At 49.6% G+C, this 19,490-nt stretch overlaps 1 protein-coding gene across 1 annotated transcript in view; it reads left to right on the top strand.

The window, feature by feature from the left end:
* Window positions 1-19,490, top strand: part of JPH3 (junctophilin 3) — a 112,922-nt gene that overhangs the window by 16,289 nt on the left and 77,143 nt on the right. The window contains exon 2 of the mRNA XM_007059290.4: window positions 15,963-16,740. Coding sequence (XP_007059352.2) covers window positions 15,963-16,740 — 778 coding nt within the window. The remainder of the gene's footprint in view (window positions 1-15,962; window positions 16,741-19,490) is intronic.

Here is a 19,490-nt window from a genome sequence, read left to right on the forward strand (position 1 = left end):
TTCCCAAGCTGGGGGTTCTACTCTAATACATCCCCCCCCACAAAAAAACCCCTAAAAATCTACCCCCCCCCCCCCCATCGGCTTTCAGTTGGACCCAGTTCCTCCTACCTCAAGATCTGTTCTTCTCCATCAGCTCTCCTTTCCAAGAAACACCACAGTTCTTCTCCCCTGGGCTGTGCAAATCCCCATAACACCCTTCTCCTAGAAGGGGAACTTTCACCCCATTCTCAGGCTGGGCCCAACCCCTCCTTCCTAACCAACTATCTCTTCCTGCTCTCAGATAACTGGGGAACAGGCCAGGCCTGATCTCTCACTGCACCAGTTCCTGGCTGTCCCTTCTTTCCTGCAGTTCTTTATGGGGGAACACCTGCCCCCCTTCTCAGCTTTATCTAAATAGTGAACAGGGCTGGCTGGCCCCAGGTCCTTAAAGGGGCAGGCCACCCTATTACATGCACTAAAAAAACAACTGGCACTTAACTGGGAGCTATTTTTATTTATTTCTTCAACTCAATTTTTGTAACATAGGGAAGGAATATTTTTCTAAATGCATGATTCTTTTGACCTGACAGTGTCAGAATAACAACACTTAGCACTCAGGTGCCACTCTGCAGCCATACACTTCAAAGCACTTTATGAAAGTATCTATCTCCATTTTAGAGATCTGGAGACTGGCAGAGCTAGGCTAAGGACCTTTGAGGGCAAGTGCTAGGTCCACAAACCAACCAGTGTGTTTTATTCCTATCTGAGTGTTTCAGACACGATCCCTAGAAGGTGTGGAACATGCTGGCCTCAAACCAGGACAAGCACTTATATGCTTAAAGTTAAGCATGCATGTAAGTAGTCCCATGTGCTTAAAGTACAGCATGCACGTAAGTGCTCTACTCACTGGATCAAGGCCAAAGAGCTCAGCAACTTGCAAGCTTTTAGAGATGTTTGATGAGCCCGTTTCATAGAAGGAAAAATTTGATGGAAGAAAGGTTCAGCCATTCAAAAAACCCCTGATCTCTTTTGATGGTGTAGACAGGAACTGCCAGATTTTATAGTCAAATAAATGACACTGCATTTGGTGAATGAAATCCACAAGAATTGTGTATGCTGAGAGATAGAAAGGCTGGTTCTAAACTTTTGATTGGGTATAATAGATGAGCAATGCTAGTGCATTAATTTAATGTGCCAGATCTGGCATTTTGCTCTTATACTCTCTATAATAAAGAACCTTCTGGGCGCTGTTTATTTATTTGAAACTCAGGCTCACTGGGATATCCTCCAGGGAGCAAGAACTTGTTTTCGTGAGTTTCCCAGGGGATGCCATTCATACAATCTTACTCCAGTACAAAAACAAACAATAGAAAGCAGGCCACTCAAATGAAGTAGCAGACAGCAACACTGAACAGTCATCGCAGCATTGCATGTCACATGGCTATAGTTTCATTCTTGTGCCGAGTATGGTATCAGTTATTATAAATAAATCTGACACGTCTCTTCAGCGGGGGGAGGGGAGGGAGAAGAGGAGATGCATTTTTTTTGAATAGTTGAACCTCTTTTCCAAAATGTTCTCCCTCTCTTGTTTTCCAGTTGATAAAATGGGCCTAGAGTACATCTCTTTACACTCATTTACAGGAATTAAATCAATTGAATAACTTTTTAAACTGTGCCTCAGATTTTTGAAATTGTACACGTGATATGGAGCTTGTCATTTACACATGTAGTTCCTATCGATGTGTGCACAGCCATGGGAATGCTTTTGGCTAGTTAGCTATTCAACTTCCCCTGCACCTTCCCTGTATGTTGTCTACTTATATGCTAAGCTCTTGGGGTAGGCACCTTAGACCACAATTTTAAAGGTATGGGCATTTAGTGTTTTCAAAAATCCCACTAGGCACCTAACTGCATCTTTAGGTACCTAAATACCTTTGAATATCTGGCCCCTTGTCTTCATATCTGCCTGTAAACTGCTTAGTGCATAGTGGGCATTATACCAATAATTAGTGCCCCATTTGGAACCTGGCCAGGGCTTTTAACTTCCCTTCACTTACTAAGTTGTGATGGGATCTTCCATAACTACATGTAGTCTAGACCTCAGGTTTTAAGTCTCACCTGAAAGGCAGTACAGCACCTCCTAGCACCAAGCTGGGGCACTGGTGCAAGACTGGTTCTGGGAGAAACACACCACCACTAAGTCACCGTTACCACTTCCCATAGTTTGAGTCTTTGGAGGTCAAAGGAGTACAATCTCTAGGTAGCAGGGCTGAAGGAGGGGCATTTGAGAAGGTTGCTTCTCCCATCCACTCAAGTGGAAGGAGGAATGTATGGTTCGGATAAGTGGGACGGAAGGGCAGGGATTGTTTCTGAAATGAGAAGCACGAGGACAGAAAGCAGGTGCCCTTTATTTCCCTGCTGTCACACTGCCCTGGGATAAGCTGTAAAAATACCTTTCCTAAAGCCAGATCTACACTACAGATTTATATCAGTATAACAATGTCGCTCGTGAGTGTGAAAAATTCACACCCCTAAGTGACGCAGTTATACTGACCTAACCCCGTAGTGCAGACAGCGCTATGTCCATGGGACAGCGTCTCCGTCAACACAGCTACAGCCTCTCCGGAATGTGGATTAACTATGCCGAAAGAGAGAAAGAAGCTCTCCCATCGACACAAGAGCACCTTCACTTGAGCACTAAGTAAAACAAAACGAATAGAACATCATAATTCTTATTAAGTCCGTCACACTCCAGATCTTTCAAGCACTTTGGAAATGGGAAGATTGATTAGCTCCTAACACCTGTATGAATTGCTCAGGTATTCACAATATTATCCCTGCTTTTCAGATGGGAAAGTTGGGGCACAGAGAGATTGTTCACCCATGACTGGCACAAGGCAGCAGAATAATTATAATAATGCCTAACTCTTCATCAGGAGATCTCATCACTTTAAAAAGGAGGTCAGTATTGGTCCCTTTCCGGTGCCTCAGTTTCCCTAGCTGTAAAATGGGGGTAAGTGACTTGTCCAAGGTCACCCAGCTGGCCAGTGGCAGAACTGGGAATGGAACCCAGATCTCTAGTGTTGCAATCTAGTGCTCTGTTCACTAGGTCACACTGCCTCCCCAAGGATTAGTGCTCTAGAGCCCAGGTTTACGCTCACTTCTGTAACCAGCTCTGTGCAAGGTGACCCCTGCACCAGTGGGGATCTGCTGGCAGGATCATCACCTAGAGCTCCATTCTGATCCCTGCTTTCAGAACCGTGCTCAATGGACGCGACACTTCGGGGGTCAGATTGGACCCCAGCTGTTACCTTGGGTGGTTCAGTTCCAAAGCAGCCAATTCTGCCTTTCATACACTTGTTCCCAGCTCCTCATAAGGGGGTGCTGGGAGTGTTTGTAGCAGCGAACACATAAGATGCTGTGGCAGAGGAATGAGACAAAAACTATTCACCAGCCTTCAGCCCACCGGACATCTCTGCCCATTAGTGTTACAATGAGCCCCACCATGTTATCGCACTCGATACAGCTCGCACTTAACTTCCAGCTTCACCCAGGGTCAAACCCATCAGCTGGCTGAACTTGCTGCTAGACCCCCACCAGCACCCAACTGACTTATTACTGCCATCAACAGCTATGTCAGGGGTAAATCCTCTGCCCCTGCCCAGCTCTGGGCCTGCATTCAGGAGTGTCCGGTGGTGCTGGAGGTAAAAGAATCCTCCCCCTTCACCAGCAGGCAGTATGAAGCCATTCTGTGGCCACTACGGCAGTATGCAGAATGCATCACCAATATCTTCCCCATCAAGGATGTGAGGCTCACCCCCCCGGAAACACTTGTTGCTCTCCCTCTCTTGGCCATTTTGAATAATTGTGTAACTGGGGTCAACTGCCTGCCATGCAACCCCTCACAGCCTAGGGTCATGCTACAGGCTGTCTGCCTCAGTTTCCCCACTTGGACTGTTCAAATAAAATGTCCCTTCAGGCCTTTTCTTGGTCAACAATACCCCTCTTTGAGGACTAGGGTTATTAATATAAAATGAACAGCAAATGAAACTCAACATCCCAAAACAAGTCCATCCCTAAGTCCACACAACACAAGATTTCTCTTCCTCTTCCCAGACCTTCCTGCCCAGGGTCTCTGCAATCCCTCTCTTGGCTGGACGGGGTCTTCCTTACAGGAACCTTTCCAAACTCTGCTATGGATTCCAGAGCTTCTCCTCCTACCGCACGGCAGCTTTTCATAGGAGGATCACCTGAGCCCTTTCAGGTGTGGTGCATTCTGTAATCAGGGTTGGCTAGCTCGAGCTCATAGGAGACAAGCCACTCTGTTACAAATCTTATATGACATCCATCACCCTACTATGTAAGGTTCTCTGAAAAGTATGAAGTGGGTACAAAGCGATAGCTTCTCTCTTGCTTCCCCCACACACACCCCCCAACGAGCAGGGCCTGCAGTTTGGCATGTTATTTATTTAGTGTTTGCTGTTCTGACAGGTAGGCCAGCTCAGGGAAGAGGGTTTTGCATTTTGCTTGGAAGGTGATGGGCCAAGTGCACTGAAATCTTTCAAAATTTTGATGAAAGGTGGGGAAAATAGTGAATGGAATTTTTTATGACAATAGTTTTTGTCCTTTTTCCATCTAGCTCTCGTGCGGGAGTTGTGGCCTCACAAATATCTCTTCCAGGGGTGAGTTCCCGATTAGCAGGTCAGGTCAGGGGCCAGGAAAGAGCTGAATAATGAGGCCCAGCGATGTTACCTTTGCGACTTTCCAGTTCTCAGGCATGTGGAACCTTTTATCCTAGAACTTCAACCAAAAATCACCTGTCAGACTCCACTCATTTCTTCCCTCTTAGCTGCCTGCAAAGAGACACTGTCCATTCAAATTTGGATTTGTGTGAAAAGATTTTACAAAACCTAAAGGCCAATAGAAATGTTTCTAGAGTTAAAAAACAAAAACAAAAACCAACTACTCTGGAACCAGTTGTGAAATAAATAAAACCTTCCCCTAAGGGTTTGGCAACCCAAACAACCAAAGACTATAAACAACAATGAAACTGACCTCATCGACTGTAACAGCCGAAGCAGAGAGAATAGAGCACAAATGGAGGGAAGTCATTTGACTTTTTACGATTCTCCCCATTGCTGTTTTTGTTAATAATGTGGGAAGAGCGTTTGTTCACAGCGTGTGACTACTAAGGGTTTGCTCCCAGGTTTCACTAGATTAAAAATTTTTGCCTGACTCTGGGGCAGATCCCAAGGTGACTGTGCCTCTTTAACCTTTGGCAAAGGCTGTTATCTGGCCTTTGCCTTGGGAGCAGCTGATCTCTGTTATTTCCTGTATCTTCGATGCACACCGTCTAATTCTTTCCTTCCCAGAGCAGGAATTACGATCTCTGCTGCGGGCAGTTCACCATCCTTCCCCTCCTTGATAAAAAGAAAAGCAAAAGAATCAGCCATTTTCTTCTCTCCCCCGACCCTGTTGGCCCACAATCTTTTCTTTTTTTACTTCTGGTGAGTCAGTTTCCTCTCTTGCACTCCATCTGGTACGGATGCAGCTGAAGATTTTGCTATCGTCAGGAGGAATATTCTCAGCAATCCATCTTTCAGCATGTCAATTTTTTCCCCCACCTCCAATTATCTTTCCAAATTATTTTGGTTCATGTATGTGTGTGCGCGCATGTGAGATCTCCTTGTCGGCTAGTTTGTGATTCTCAGAATCCTGTCGCTTGTTGACACAGGAACAGAGATTGCACAAGCCAGGATTACTCAGATGTCAGAGGGAAAGAGTTAGAGGGGACTGCAGACAAGGGATATAAGGTTATGATGGTCTAGTGGGAAAAAAATGACCCCTTCCTCCATTTTGATGCTGTTAGCCAGGGTGATGTTCACCCCAGTGCAGAGACCCCGCACCAACTTTCTGACACTCCAGTCATGTCAAGAAGCAGGGCACTGGGAGGGGCAGCAACCAAGAAGTGGAATGCAAAAGCTTTTACACACACACACACACACACACACTCTCTCTCTCTCTCTCCTGGAAAACCAGCATGCGTGAAATTAGAATCAGGCCCGCTTAGTTATTCATTCTGGCCCTGCGTCTGCTCCCCCTGAAGTGAATGGCAAAACTCCCATTGACTCCCATGGTTCTTTTCACAAGGGCGGTGGTTGGGATTCCAAGGCTTGGATTTCCAACTTTCACCTTCTTTCCATGCATTTGTTCTTTCAGCAACTGCCATCAAGCATTAGCCCCAACCACATGGCCCTGGAGTCCATGTCCACGGCAGCCTGTGGGATGCTGCTGACCGCATAATGGACGCTGCATTTTCCTAAATGCACTCACACCATTACTCTCATGCCGTTCATGCTTCGGGTAGCACTTTGCGTTGATTGATTGCGCAGAAAGTGCTACACAGCAAATGGCTGTTGCTCTAGTTGTATTATCAAAGTAAGTACTGGACTTTTGACAAAAAATATAGCAAGAAAGCATTTCCTTTCAGCATTCTAGCCCACAGGGCTGGCTCATGGTTGCTCCATTGCTCTTTTGCATTGGATATGCCAGTGCAAAGAGACCACAAAGCAGCCACCTGCGAATGAATAATTCCTGGCACAAGAGCATGTCTGTGGGAACCACAGTGCTGGCAGAGCAACCCCTGCACCCCTCCAGCAGGAGACCCCAGTGCAAGGGAGGGCAGCTGGGGCATTCTTACTCTCCGGTTATTCTGTGCCATTGGCATGTCCGATAGCCTGCTAGCAGTGTTGGTTCGGAACTGTTTCCCATACTGCCCTGGGCTGTAATCATGTCAGTTCTCATGAAATATGAGCGGGATTAGGCTAGGTCAATGAAAGACCATCACAAATAACCTGGGAGCTGCAGGAAGAGTTGCCACTAATTCAGTGAGTGGTGGTTTATCCTTTATCAATATTGAGCCATTATCTCAGCATGGCAATAGGGGGCCCTACAGGGCCCTGAAATAATCCCATGGCACATTTTGCAATAGTGGGGTAAAGGGATCATCCCAGGCGTCCTGCCTTTATTCCAGTCTTGGGTAACGACAGCACATTCGGCATACCTAAAATTCCCCGTGCAGTTTCATTTGGATATAGGATCCTCAGTCCTGCTGACTTCAAGAGATCAAAAATCAGGAGCTGGACCCCCCAAAATCATAAGGGTTTTTTTTTTTAAAGACCATGTTGTGTTTTTTCGTCCCTGCCCATCCCCAGCGCAAGACACAAGTATATGAGACAATCCGTGTTTCCCACTATCCCAGATTTATTGAATAAGGTGATTCTGGCCCCAGCGGACAGAGCTCTCACCCTCATGTCTGCCAGTCCCCTGCCCAGCTATTAATTCTGCTCCTCCTTTGCCCCCACACCCATCAGTTCAACCCCCCCACCAGTTCAGCTCCCCCAATCCCCACCCCATTAATTCTGCCCCCAGCAGTTCAGCCCCCTACCTCCCCTCTGCTCCTCCTGGGGCTCTCCACCCCCCTTTCCAGACTGGGGGGGCAGCAGTGTCCCCCCACCCCCTCCAGGCTCAGGGGGGCAGCTCCAAGGGTTCTTCATCTCCCTCTGCCCCTTCCCAGGCCAGGTGCTGCAGAGAGGGAGAGGGGAGGAGCAGAGGGACTGTCCTGACCCCCTTGCCCACAGGAGGGCAGAGGGGAGGAGGGGGCAGACCCATGCTAAGCTGTTGGGCTCTTTACTTCCCCCTCCCCTCCTGGTGGCTATGGGGAGGGAGAGGGAGAGAGAGCTCTGCCTACAGCAGCTCCAATTGGCCTTTCTGCCCCAGAAGGCAGGCACGTTGGGTGGGCAGCATGGACCCAAATTCTCTAGAGGGCCGGAGCATCTTGCATTATTGAGAGACTGAGTCCAGCCCCGGCCCAAATCCCACTGGCTTCTTCTCCACTTCCTGCCCTAATCTGTTGGGCAGCATTGTTGTGCGCTGTCAGATGGAGGGCATGTTCCACCCTAGAGGGGACTGCATGGCAGCAGGAATGATCTGGCATCTTATACGTAGGGTGTAGAAGCCCTGACTCACTGATGATGCTCCCGCTCAGTGCTGGGCGTGGCATAGCAGTTTTTTCCTCTGTTCCTGCCCAGATGTTGGAATGTTTAGCTGTTCTAAAAGGCTTAGAATCTGAACAAAGAAATGAATGTTCATTTAGAGGGGCAGCTCAGCTCCCCCAAAACACACTCCAGGCCTCAGTTGATTTCTTTGCTCTTTTTCATTAGTGCCATTACGCGTTCCCACCCACCAGGCTGATTGAGATGTTGGCAGCTGTGCTTTCCAGCCAATCCCCAGTAGCAAAATCCAGCGTGTCTGTGTCCGACGGGAAAGGAAACAACCATGGAACAATATACATTTAAGCTACCCTCCGGGGGAAGGGTGATATGGCTTGTGTTTTACTCTCTGTTGCACCAGGAATGGCGCGACAGAAGGAAACCGCCGGGTGGGAAAGCTGGCCTTGTGTCTTCCCATTCTCTTCGGCAGTGTTTCCCAAACTAGGGCCGCCGCTTGTTCAGGAAAAGCCCCTGGCAGGCCAGGCCAGTTTGTTTACCTGCCGCGTCCGCAGGTTCGGCCGATCGCGGCTCCCACTGGCCGCGGTTTGCTGCTCCAGGCCAATGGGGGTTGCAGGAAGCGGCGGCCGGTACGTCCCTCGGCCCGCACCGCTTCCCGCAGCCCCCATTGGCCGGGCACAGCGAACCGCGGCCAGTGGGAGCTGTAATCAGCCGAACCTGCAGACGCGGCAGGTAAACAAACCAGCCCGGCCCGCCAGGGGCTTTCCCTGCCCAAGCAGCGGCCCTAGTTTGTGACACACTGGTCTCGGGGTTTGGTTAAAAAAGCCGAACCAAACCCACTAAGGAGCAGAGAACAATTGTTCCTGGCCACATGCAGTTCTGGAAATGGGTTTTAAGGCCACACATTGGCTAGGTCATCTCTGGCAAAAGAGGCTGCAGTTTCACTGTGTCCTTCACGTTGATAAAGAAATACACAGACAATTGCTTCTGCTATAACTTGGGGCAACCAATTTGCTCCCTGAGGGCCCTCAGAGATTTGCTCTGTCTCTCCCTGATAGTTTTTCATTCTGCTCTTCTGTGCAGCCTCTGGTTTTCAGGAAAGACCTGGATTTTTTTTATTATTATCTGGCTTAATCCAATTTTTCAGCTGGGGATTGACTGAGATACAGAGAGGTCAAGTGACTTGTGTGGGGTTGGAAACTGAGTCAAGTGACTCAGATGGGAGGGGGAGAGTTCAGAACTTGAGCAGAGAAGCCTACAGCTTGTGTAGCTGTGCTAGGCAGTGCCTTATTCCTCCATCCCCCCTCTCTACACTGACAGTGTGTATCCCCTCCTCTGCTCCTGCTCCTGCAGTTGAGAATGTAGGAAGGAAGCAAAGATGGGTCTAGACCCGCACCCGGGAGCCAGGCAGCCTGGAATGCGAAGAAATTAGGATCTCATTTTGCTCTCAATCCTGCTTCTAGGAGGAAACAGGGACCAGAGGCTATGTGGCTGGGTTATGGTCCTTAGGGTTGAAAGAAGGGAGTTTGAGGCTTGGGGAAGAGGGCTTGGGGAGAGTTGAATCCTTTTTCCTTAGGGTGTTCCCCGATCATGTTCCCCAAAGTTTTCTCTCACAGGGACAACCCCAGGGAGGAATTCACTGGCAAGACAGCTATGCAGGAGAGAGAGCGACTGCACGGTACCTGTTCAGCTGTAACTATGAACAGAATTGACATTAGGCTTCTTGGATATACCACTGATACTGAAGTAAGGAGCATTCCTTGGTAGCAAGGATGTTCCGGAGGCAGTGCGGTCCTGTGGATGCGGCCAAGGGCTAGCAGTAAGAGGCAGGGTCTTTTCCTGACTCTGCTACTGACCCCAAGAGGCCCATCTCTGTTGTGCTAAGGCCCCTTTACATAATACTGGTGCCATAAAGGCACCTGTAAAGGGCAGACAGGCCCCAACAATACCCCCTGCATGAGGGACCTTTCCCATCAGTGGTGAACAGCCAAAATGGCCCTGTGCCAGCCCCTGTGGTAAGGGTCATGTCAGGACTGAGGAGGAGACATGGCCAGAGGGCACTGGCTGTTCTCTGCATCTCAGGGCCCACGGGAAGCCTTGGGAAGAAGAGTGTGAGAGAGATGAACTGGGGCCTGAGGCTCCTAATCTCCTGCTCAGAGCACTGGCCTTCTTTTCTTCAGCTGTTTCCTGGGGTATGTCTACACTGCGATAAAAAGCCTGCGGCAGTGCGTCTCAGAGCCCAACTGAGGGGGTTCAGATCTAGACCCCCGTGAGGGGGGGAAAGGTCTACACTGCAGTTTTATAGCCCTGCAGCCCGAGTCCTGGAAGCCCGAGTCAGCTGACATGTCACAGGTCTTTTATGGCAGTGTCGACATACCCATGGTGTATGGCCCTGACATGCAGCCTCTCTCTCTGTTCATTGAACCCCCCCAACCCCAAATGCCAACATGAATCCCTGACCTTTCCACTTTCTCCCCCCCACCTCTCCCTGCACCCATAATCCGGACTCTCCTCCCTCCTGTCCTATACTAATCCAATAAACCCTCAGTAAATCCTCTGTCTGCCGCTGGCTCTTTCCCTGTTCCTTCTTGGAGTAAGTCTGGGCGGGATCCTTTCTCTCGGACTCCAGTGCAGCTGGTGAGGGGCTGCTGCTTGCATTGCTTTAGTTTTGCTCCTGGCTCAGGCATGCCTCTGAAACAACTAATGTTTGAGCCCCTGGAGCAGCCCATGTGCCCCAGTGGGGGCCTTCTGAAAATGCCATTTGGATGCACATCCCCCCACATCACACTGCCTTGGTGCCCTGACAACTTGGGTGCAACCAGATAGTAGCTTTGAAAAGCCCTTGCAGGCTCATCTCCAGTTGAAACCTCTAACTGGAGGCACAAATGGCTGGAGCAGCTCATCAGTGTTGGAAAAAAAATAGCATTAACCTTGTATTCAGTTGTTGGCTATGTGTGTGTTCTCTCTGCGTGCTGCGCTGGCTCTGGCCAGAGAGCCCGTACAGCAGGCTCCGACCGAACTCTCCCGAAGACCACAGACTCGGTTTGCACAGCGAAGGCACTCGGCCAGGTTTATTGACCATGAAGCATGGTCCTAGCTCCCCGGATCAATGTCTACAGTTACACTAGCACATGTATGCTTGTGACAATGGATGTGGTTCAGTGAATGACGGGACTTTCCATTCCCCGCCTTGGGTGGGCAAAGACACCTGTGACCCCTCTTTTACATACTGATACAAACAAGTTATGTATTGCCTCTCTGACATGGTTAGTTACCACCCTTTATCTTGTATAAGTAGGTTCGATCAAAACATCTCTATCCAGCACCCTGTCATCCTGACCTTATCTTTCAGAAGGGTCAGCGTCCCTGAACCATCTTGGGAGAGTGTGTTTATATCATAATCTTGTATCGGGGTGCTCTGCAATGGGTTTACGTGAGTGTCCTGTGCCTAGCACTTCTTTGGAGGGTTTGCATTTTTGCAATACTAGCCCTGTTCTTGCCAAGTTCTGTGAGCTTGCAAGTAGGTCTGCGTTGTAACAGGGCCTGACTTTTGCCCATAGCTTGACTCTCGCTAACTTTGCTTTATATCAGCAGAGCCTGACTACTTCCGTTCAGGCCTTTGGCCTCATACCAGGCCCCTTATACCAGGCCTCATGTCTCAGGCTCTTTCTTTCTACAACAAACCTATTTGTGCCTTAGTCCAGGGATCAAATGCTTTGAAATCCTTAGATAGAAGGCACCAATTATTATTATTACATATTATTTAGCTTATTGTAGAAAATAGATAGCACTGGCTCTAGGGGGAGGACTAGATAGAACCGACCAGACTTTCCCATCTTGAAGTTTTATGTGGCAAATAGCCTAGTAAGGTCTTTTAGAAAGCATTAGCAATGTGAAATTACAAGGACTGTTGATCCTCACACATCAGGGTAATAATACCACCTAGCCCTTCTCTCGCACTTTTCAACAGTCGATCTCAAAGCGCTTTAAAAAGCACGTCAGAATCATTAGCCCCATTGTACAGATGAGGAAACTGAGGCACAGAGCAGGGTAGTGACCCAACAGGCCAGCAACAGAGCCGGGACTAGAATCCAGATCTCCCAAGTCCCAGTTGTTTCGGATAAATCAGCCTGTGGAAGCTGAGAGCACAAACCTGTTACCTTTGGCTCAGGAAAGCAGAAGTAGAAAGTACATCCAACTTCTCTGGCGACTTTGAGACATACTACAGGATGCACTACTGTCATCCCTCTTCCTCAGTGTCCTTACGGGCTCTTAAGGAAAGTAAGATCCTGATCCAGCTTTAAGTCAAGTCATTGGGACGACTCAGGTGTTTAAAGTTACACACATGCTTAAGTGCTCTGCTGGCTTGGGGCTTTAGCAAGAGATATGGTACGGCTGCAATGCTTTTAGTGTGCTGATGACACTCAGTCTAATATCTCTGTCTCGCCCAGCTCACAGAGTGCTTCTGAGAATCCAGATAAAAGGGAGGTGATGATGATGTGCTGGGAGGAAGCAAGCAGAGAATTTGGCGGAGGTTTATGTCCCTCGCTTGTAACTGACGTTCACAGTCTGGGGGGCTGGTTACATTCCCAGCAGCTCCCAGATGAACGAATAGCCTCAGAAGCCAGGGTGGCTGTTTCCCGTTTGTATCTGGTTACCAGCACGGTGTCCTTTTCTTTCATATGTGGGAATCTCATTGCTGAAATCCACTCATCACCTCTGGATTGGACGACTGCAATGTGCTCTAATTGGGGCTACCCCTGAAATCCACTCACAGGCTAATGCTAGTGCAGAACACATCTGCTCATTTGTTAAATGCCATTGCTCATCCCAATCACACCGCACCAGTGCTCTGTGATCATCACTGGCTGCCGTTTAAGGTATTGGTTTTGACCTATCAAGCCCTAAATTGCCTGGGACCGTCCAACCTGAGACACCTCTCTCCCTGTGCCACATTGCCTCAATTGTGACTAGCGCGGAGGTGCTCATTTTGGAGCCCCACTTTGGTTTATGGGCTTGTCCACATGGGGACATGCAAGAAAATTAATCTGAATTAACTACAAGTGTGAATTTGAAGGGGCTTAATTAAACCGCATTCAATCCCTGTGTGGATGCTGCTATTCAGAATTAAAGCGGACTTAATTTGGAAGTGAATTAAGATAAAGTGAATTAAGGCCACTTTAATTCTGAATGAAGGTTGTTCACACTGTGGTTAATGTGGTTAAATAATTCACTTCAAATTCACATCTTCACTTAATTCAGATTGATATTCCTGGATGTTCCCATGTAGACAAGCCCTGTAAGGGAGGGGACTGCTGGCAGGTTGTTTCTTATGCAGGCCCCTCCATTTTGGAATTCACTTCCTCTAAGTCCCAAGTAGCCCCAGATCTGCAGCCTTTCTGAATGTGTTTGAAGAGAACTGAGGTGCTTGTGAGAGCGTGGGGGCATTCCTTTGGGAGACTCAGGTGTGGGGACGTGACTGGCTGTTATTTTGTGATCTCCTGTTTTGTTTTTTGTTATTCATTTGGATTGTATTTTTGATTAGCTGGCAAGGCCTAAGCAGGTCAGGTGTCTAACTCCCATTGATGCCAATGGGAGTTAGACACTTAACACACTGAGGTGCTTTGAAAATCCCTGTAGGTGCCTAGCAGCATCCTTAGGTGCCTGAATCCCTTGGACAGTCTGGCCCCTAGAGCCCAGGACAGGAGTTTTTCACAATCTGAATGTGCCACAAATTAATAATACCATCAAGAAGACCAAAATGAAAGGGTTTCGGTTTGAATTGTTTGAGGCAGGCTGGGCTTTTTGTTTTTCTCATCTAAAACACACCAAGTAGGCAATGCAAATAAGAGACCTGGCTTCCCCCACTCCATTTTTCAACTCAGGCGGACAAATACAGTAGGACAGGACTATTTAAAAAACAATTGATGTAACCGATGGCAAACAATATTCGGACTGTAAGGCTTGGCCAAAAGATGAGCAAGAGAAGGTGATAACCATAACTGCACAGAAGTGTCTGACCAGCGTAGATTTCAAGGAGGGAGCAGGATTATGTACTGAATTTCCAATAACAGGGAATAAAGGGAAATTTAGATTGCATTTTAGGGAATATGTCCTAGTGGTGTGAGCTGGGGGAAGTTCTATGGCCTGTGATATACAGAAGGTCAGACTAGATTCTCCTAATTAGCTCTTCTGGCCTTAACAGCTATGACCTATCAGGCTGTACAAGAGTCTTGCAAAGGAAGCAGTAGAAGCCCTATTGCTCAGGACACTTAGCACTGGAAAACACTGCAGGGAACAACCTTCCACCGGGCACAGGGATGGGCTAGGAAAAACCTAACAGGTCACTAATTTCTGCATGATTATTAGCAAGGGCAAAGAATGTCTCATGCTGTACGTGGAGAGGATAGAAAGACTTTATCAGACTAAGTCCGAGGTCATAATCTGGGCTTTATCGGGGCCATTTTTATCAAGGTTTAGTTTCATTTTGGTTCAGAGAGGGGTCACTGTTCCAGCAAGTCTATTTTCTGAAGCCCTTGCGGCGCTGGAGTCAGTATGGTACAAAGGAAGGGCCCAGTTTTGGAAGGTGCTGAGTGTACCCAGGGTGGTGCTAGGCCGAGCCCGTTGGTGTTAGAAGGAGTGCAGGGAGCAGAGCACTTTGCAGGAGGCTGTCAGCACACTGATGGATCAGGCCTGAGAGAAGGGATTTGCCCAGGGAGGCTGTGGAATCTCCATCATTGGAGATTTTTAAGAGCAAGTTAGACAAACACCTGTCAGGGATGGTCTAGATAATACTTAGTCCTGCCATGAGTGCAGGGGACTGGACTAGAGCCTCTTGAGGTCCCTTCAAGTCATAATTCAAATTTCTATGAAATAAGGTAGATGGCTTCTTAGCAAAAACTTAACTCCTGCTCAACGCACGTTATCACTTCATGGCTGGCAAAGCAAGGAGTGTTTACTAGTGTTCATAAATACCTCATTGTGCACTCAGTCAGCTTGGAAACGCTGGGCCCTCTGGGCCCAGAAAGGATTAAGCCACTAAGAATTAAGACTAAGATCTGCAGTTAAAATGCCTGGGATGAAATTACAAAGGATGTTGATCCCGGTGGTTCAGGATACGAATGAACATCAGCTCAGGGCGGGAAGACAGTACTACCCCTCCCCCCCCGCCCCTCGCTGAGTACTTACAAATGTAATAAGGATGTTATGCCTTCCTATGGACTGTTACTTATAGCCCTCAAAACTGCACATACCTTTGCACCCACAATTACTGCAAGCGCCCATGTATACATGTAGACTCCTAAATACCTGTAAAGTAACCCAGGTAAATGCCCATGCAAACGTAGGAGTGCAGGTGGGTGCACATTTCTGAATGTAATATCCAGAGGGGTCTCTAGGCATGTGGCCTTTATTTCTCTATTGCTGCTTCCTTCCACTGCTCTTTGGATGGAAGGTGCTATGTATATAAATAAATCTTTTGTAATGTGCCAGCCAGCTTTGATCACTGTCGAAGGCCGGTGACCAAAATAGATGGGATTTCAGTCTGCTCTAGGTTAAGAGTTCCTGGGCTCTGTCTCCCTGCTCTCTTTCCTTTCAGTTTAGGGCGTGGGTGTGATAGGCAATTCCTGGAAGGACAGGCCCATGTGATGTGGTGCCTTGGTTGTTTCCTATTATTTCCAAGCCGACTCCCAAGGGAGCTGAAATGCATTCCTGAAATCTTGCTAAGATATTTCTTCCTCCTTCCCCCACCAACACACTGGCTGCCCCCAGAAATGAGATAGGCCTGGACTAAGAACACCTCCAGGCTTGGGAGGGGGGTTGGATCTGGATCTGCCCTTTGCTGGGTTCCCATCCTCCCAGTAATGAATCACTCAGAGATTACTATGCTCCTGTATACAACCCGCCAGGCAGGGCTCTGTGAAGTGCGTAAATCAAGCTCTCTCTGGTTTTTTCCTCCGGCATCTCTGTTCACAGGGACGTACCAGGGCCAGTGGGCTGGTGGCATGCGCCAAGGCTATGGCGTCCGGCAGAGCGTCCCCTATGGCATGGCTGCTGTTATCAGGTCGCCCCTGAGGACATCCATTAACTCGCTGCGCAGTGAGCACACCAACGGCACGGCGCTGCACCCTGACTCCTCGCCCGCCGTGGCCGGCAGCCCCGCTGTCTCCAGGGGTGGCTTCGTCCTCATGGCCCACAGCGATGCCGAGATCCTCAAAAGCAAGAAGAAGGGGCTCTTCCGGAGGTCCCTGCTGAGTGGGCTCAAGCTGCGCAAATCTGAGTCCAAGAGCTCCCTCGCCAGCCAGCGCAGCAAGCAGAGCTCCTTCCGGAGCGAGGCGGGCATGAGCACCGTCAGCTCCACCGCCAGCGACATCAACTCCACCATCAGCTTGGGTGAGGGGGAGGCCGAGCTGTCCGTCATCGAGGATGACATCGACGCCACCACCACCGAGATCTATGTGGGTGAGTGGAAGAACGACAAGCGCTCAGGCTTCGGGGTCAGCCAGCGCTCGGACGGGCTGAAGTACGAGGGAGAGTGGGCCAACAACAAGCGCCACGGCTACGGCTGCATGACCTTCCCGGACGGCACCAAGGAGGAGGGGAAGTACAAACAGAACGTCCTGGTGAGCGGCAAGCGGAAGAACCTCATCCCGCTGAGGGCCAGCAAGATCCGCGAGAAGGTGGATCGGGCCACCGAGGCGGCAGAGAGGGCAGCCACCATCGCCAAGCAGAAAGCGGAGATTGCGGCTTCCAGGTAAGGCAGCCCCATTGTTATGTCTGGTCATTACAGAGAGGAGGGGAGGTCAGGGGAGATGTCGGCTGGTAGAGTAGCAGAGAGCCCATCATGTTGCTGTGACTCTGATCTCTATGGTATTCTGTGTGACCTGTGGTGTCCCTCATGGTGGAGGAGAGACAAGGTTTGGCCTTAGTGAATAGAATGGGGATCCTTTATTGGGGCTGATGGACACAGACAGAGCCTGTGGTTCTCTCTGGCTCTCCAGCTCTCACGGGCTGATAGTCACAACCTGAGCTGCTCAGTGTCAGCCAGGGCTCCTTGTATCCTGGGCTGGACTTTGCAATAATGGAATTGACTGTTTGACTGTGCTACCTTATTCTAAGCAACAAATGAGGGCTCCCCCACCCATCTGAACCAGCACGTTTGCCGCGTGGTCTCCCTTTCCCAGCACAGTGCTTTGTAACTGGGAGCCTTTAATTTGCACAAAAAGCCTCAGTTCTTCAATCCAAATGCAGGCAACACTCGTCTGGATGTCAGGGGTTAGGTGCTGCAGGGTTAGGCCACAAAGCTCAATGTGCCTGATTTTCAGTCCCTGGCTTCCCACTGCAATTTTGCAACACCACACTGATGTGTGCAGTTTGCTGCATGCATTGGTGACAGTTTCTAGCAGCCTGTACAAAACTGTCTGTGCCAAAGTGGACAGGTTGGGGTGTGACTGCAAATCTGGGCCAGTATTATTAAGGTAAAGAAGTAATAGTTTTATTGGCCATATGCAACCAGCTTGGAAACCTAACATATGTTCCCAGATATCCTGTCCCTGCATAAACTGGGTCTCATATAAAACCAGGGATGGATTCTTCAAGGGCTGTCTCAACATTACTTGTTCCAAAGTCCTGGTCAGGTGTAGGGAGAGGAACTTTCAGGGCACTAAAGCTATGAAGGTGAACAAATGTGATAAGCTGGTGCATTAAATCAGCCTAGAATGCGGCTCTGCATAGATCTCAACAGCCCTCTGTTTGCTAAGGGTGGCAATTGTTTGTGCTGAACTCACGGGATAGACGATTCTCATCTGAAGCCAACTCTGCCCTGAGGTGAAAGGTCAAAGTCACAGCAGCTCAGCCACACCAGAGGCACGTTCAAAGGATGTTCTCGGGTCCAGAAAACTGGTGCTGGGTGTCGAATTAAGTGAAGAAAGCAAAACAAAATCTCAATTAATATGCGAACCCCAGGCAGCATGTGCTACTGTTGTCCCATGTGACGCTGGCGGCACCATCTTCCCCTGTGGCAGCCAGGACAGTGGCAGCACCCCAGGTTCATTTGGTGGCGACCTCACGCCAATACCCAATGAGCAATATCTATAGCAATACCTACACAGGGGGTCAAAGCTCATGACCCTGTTTTGCAGCATTGCTTTGCCTGCTGCAGGACAAAGGCTGAGAAGCTGCAGCCCTGTTTGTCAAGGAACTGGGCATCAGCTGTGATTCACGGTTTCCTGGCTCAGCACCCTCTTAGCCGGTGACTCTTTCAGCCTGGTATGCAGAGATTTAGCTGTGCAACTACCATTAAAGCTAGCAGGAGCCAAGCAGCTCGGTCTCCAGGTACTGCATGTGAACTATGCCCCTCACTGTCAATATTGTGGCATGGCCTTGGTGTTTAATTTCCTCTCCCTATTTCTTTACCGGTGGCATCACTTGTATGGGACACAGTGACAACACAGCTGTCACTTAGGAGGTGCTGTGTGTCATTAACCTCTCTGCATCCTGTTTTGAAGCCCTGCATTAATGGGGACCATATCTCTAATGCCAGACAGAAGGGTTCTCTACAGGTTACTCCCCTAGTATTTTCTTGCTGGTCTATAACTCAGAGAAACCTCATGGGTCTGAGCCGGTGCTTATAAATAATAAACAAGATTTCAAAGGGAAGAAGAGACAGATCCCTAATTACAGCTGCAGCTCCGGGAAGGGTTTGCCCTTTGCTAGGCTCTTTTATTCTTCTCTGCTTAGAGAGCAGGGGCTCCGTGTACCCAGTGGTGAGCTGGAGCCGGTTTGCTAGAACCGGTTGTTAAATTTAGAAGCCCTTTTAGAACTGGTTGTTCTGGGGCTGGAGCACCAACAGGGAAAATTTGATGGGTGCAGAGCACCCACCAGCAGCTCCCTGCCCCGCCCGGCCCCAGCTCACCTCCACTCCGCCTCCACCTCCTCCCCTGAATGCGCTGCCCCGCTCTGGTTCTCCGCCCCTCTCCGCTTCCTGCGAATCAGCTGTTTGCGCGGGAAGCCGGTGGGGGGGAGGGGGTGAGAAGCAGGCAGCGGCTTCGCACTCAGGCCCAGGGAGGCGGAGGTGAGCTGGGGTGGGGGGGCGTGAGGAGGGCCACCTGCGCTGCTGCAGGTAACCTGGGGGACGTGCAGGGGAACCGCTCCCCTCCCCAGCTCACCTCCGCCTCCCTGGGCCTGAGCGCGAAGCTGCCGTTTGCTTCTCCGCCCTCCCTGGCGAACAGCTGATTCACGGGAAGCCGGGGGAGTGGAGAAGCAGAGTGGGGCGGAGCGTTCAGGTGCGGAGGCAGAGCGGAGGTGAGCTGGGGCCGGGCGCGGGGCGGGGCAGGGCGGGGAGCTGCCGGTGGGTGCTCTGCAGCCACCAAATTTTCCCCATGGGTGCTCCAGCCCCGGAGCACCCACAGAGTCGGCGCCTAAGGCGCCACTTTTGATGTGATCAGTGGGGGCAGCGGCCGCTCCCCATGCTCCCCCTCAGCTACGCTCCCCTGCCCCTAGGAC

This window comes from Chelonia mydas, chromosome 12 (genome assembly GCF_015237465.2).
Source record: "Chelonia mydas isolate rCheMyd1 chromosome 12, rCheMyd1.pri.v2, whole genome shotgun sequence".
Lineage (NCBI taxonomy): Eukaryota > Metazoa > Chordata > Testudines > Cheloniidae > Chelonia > Chelonia mydas.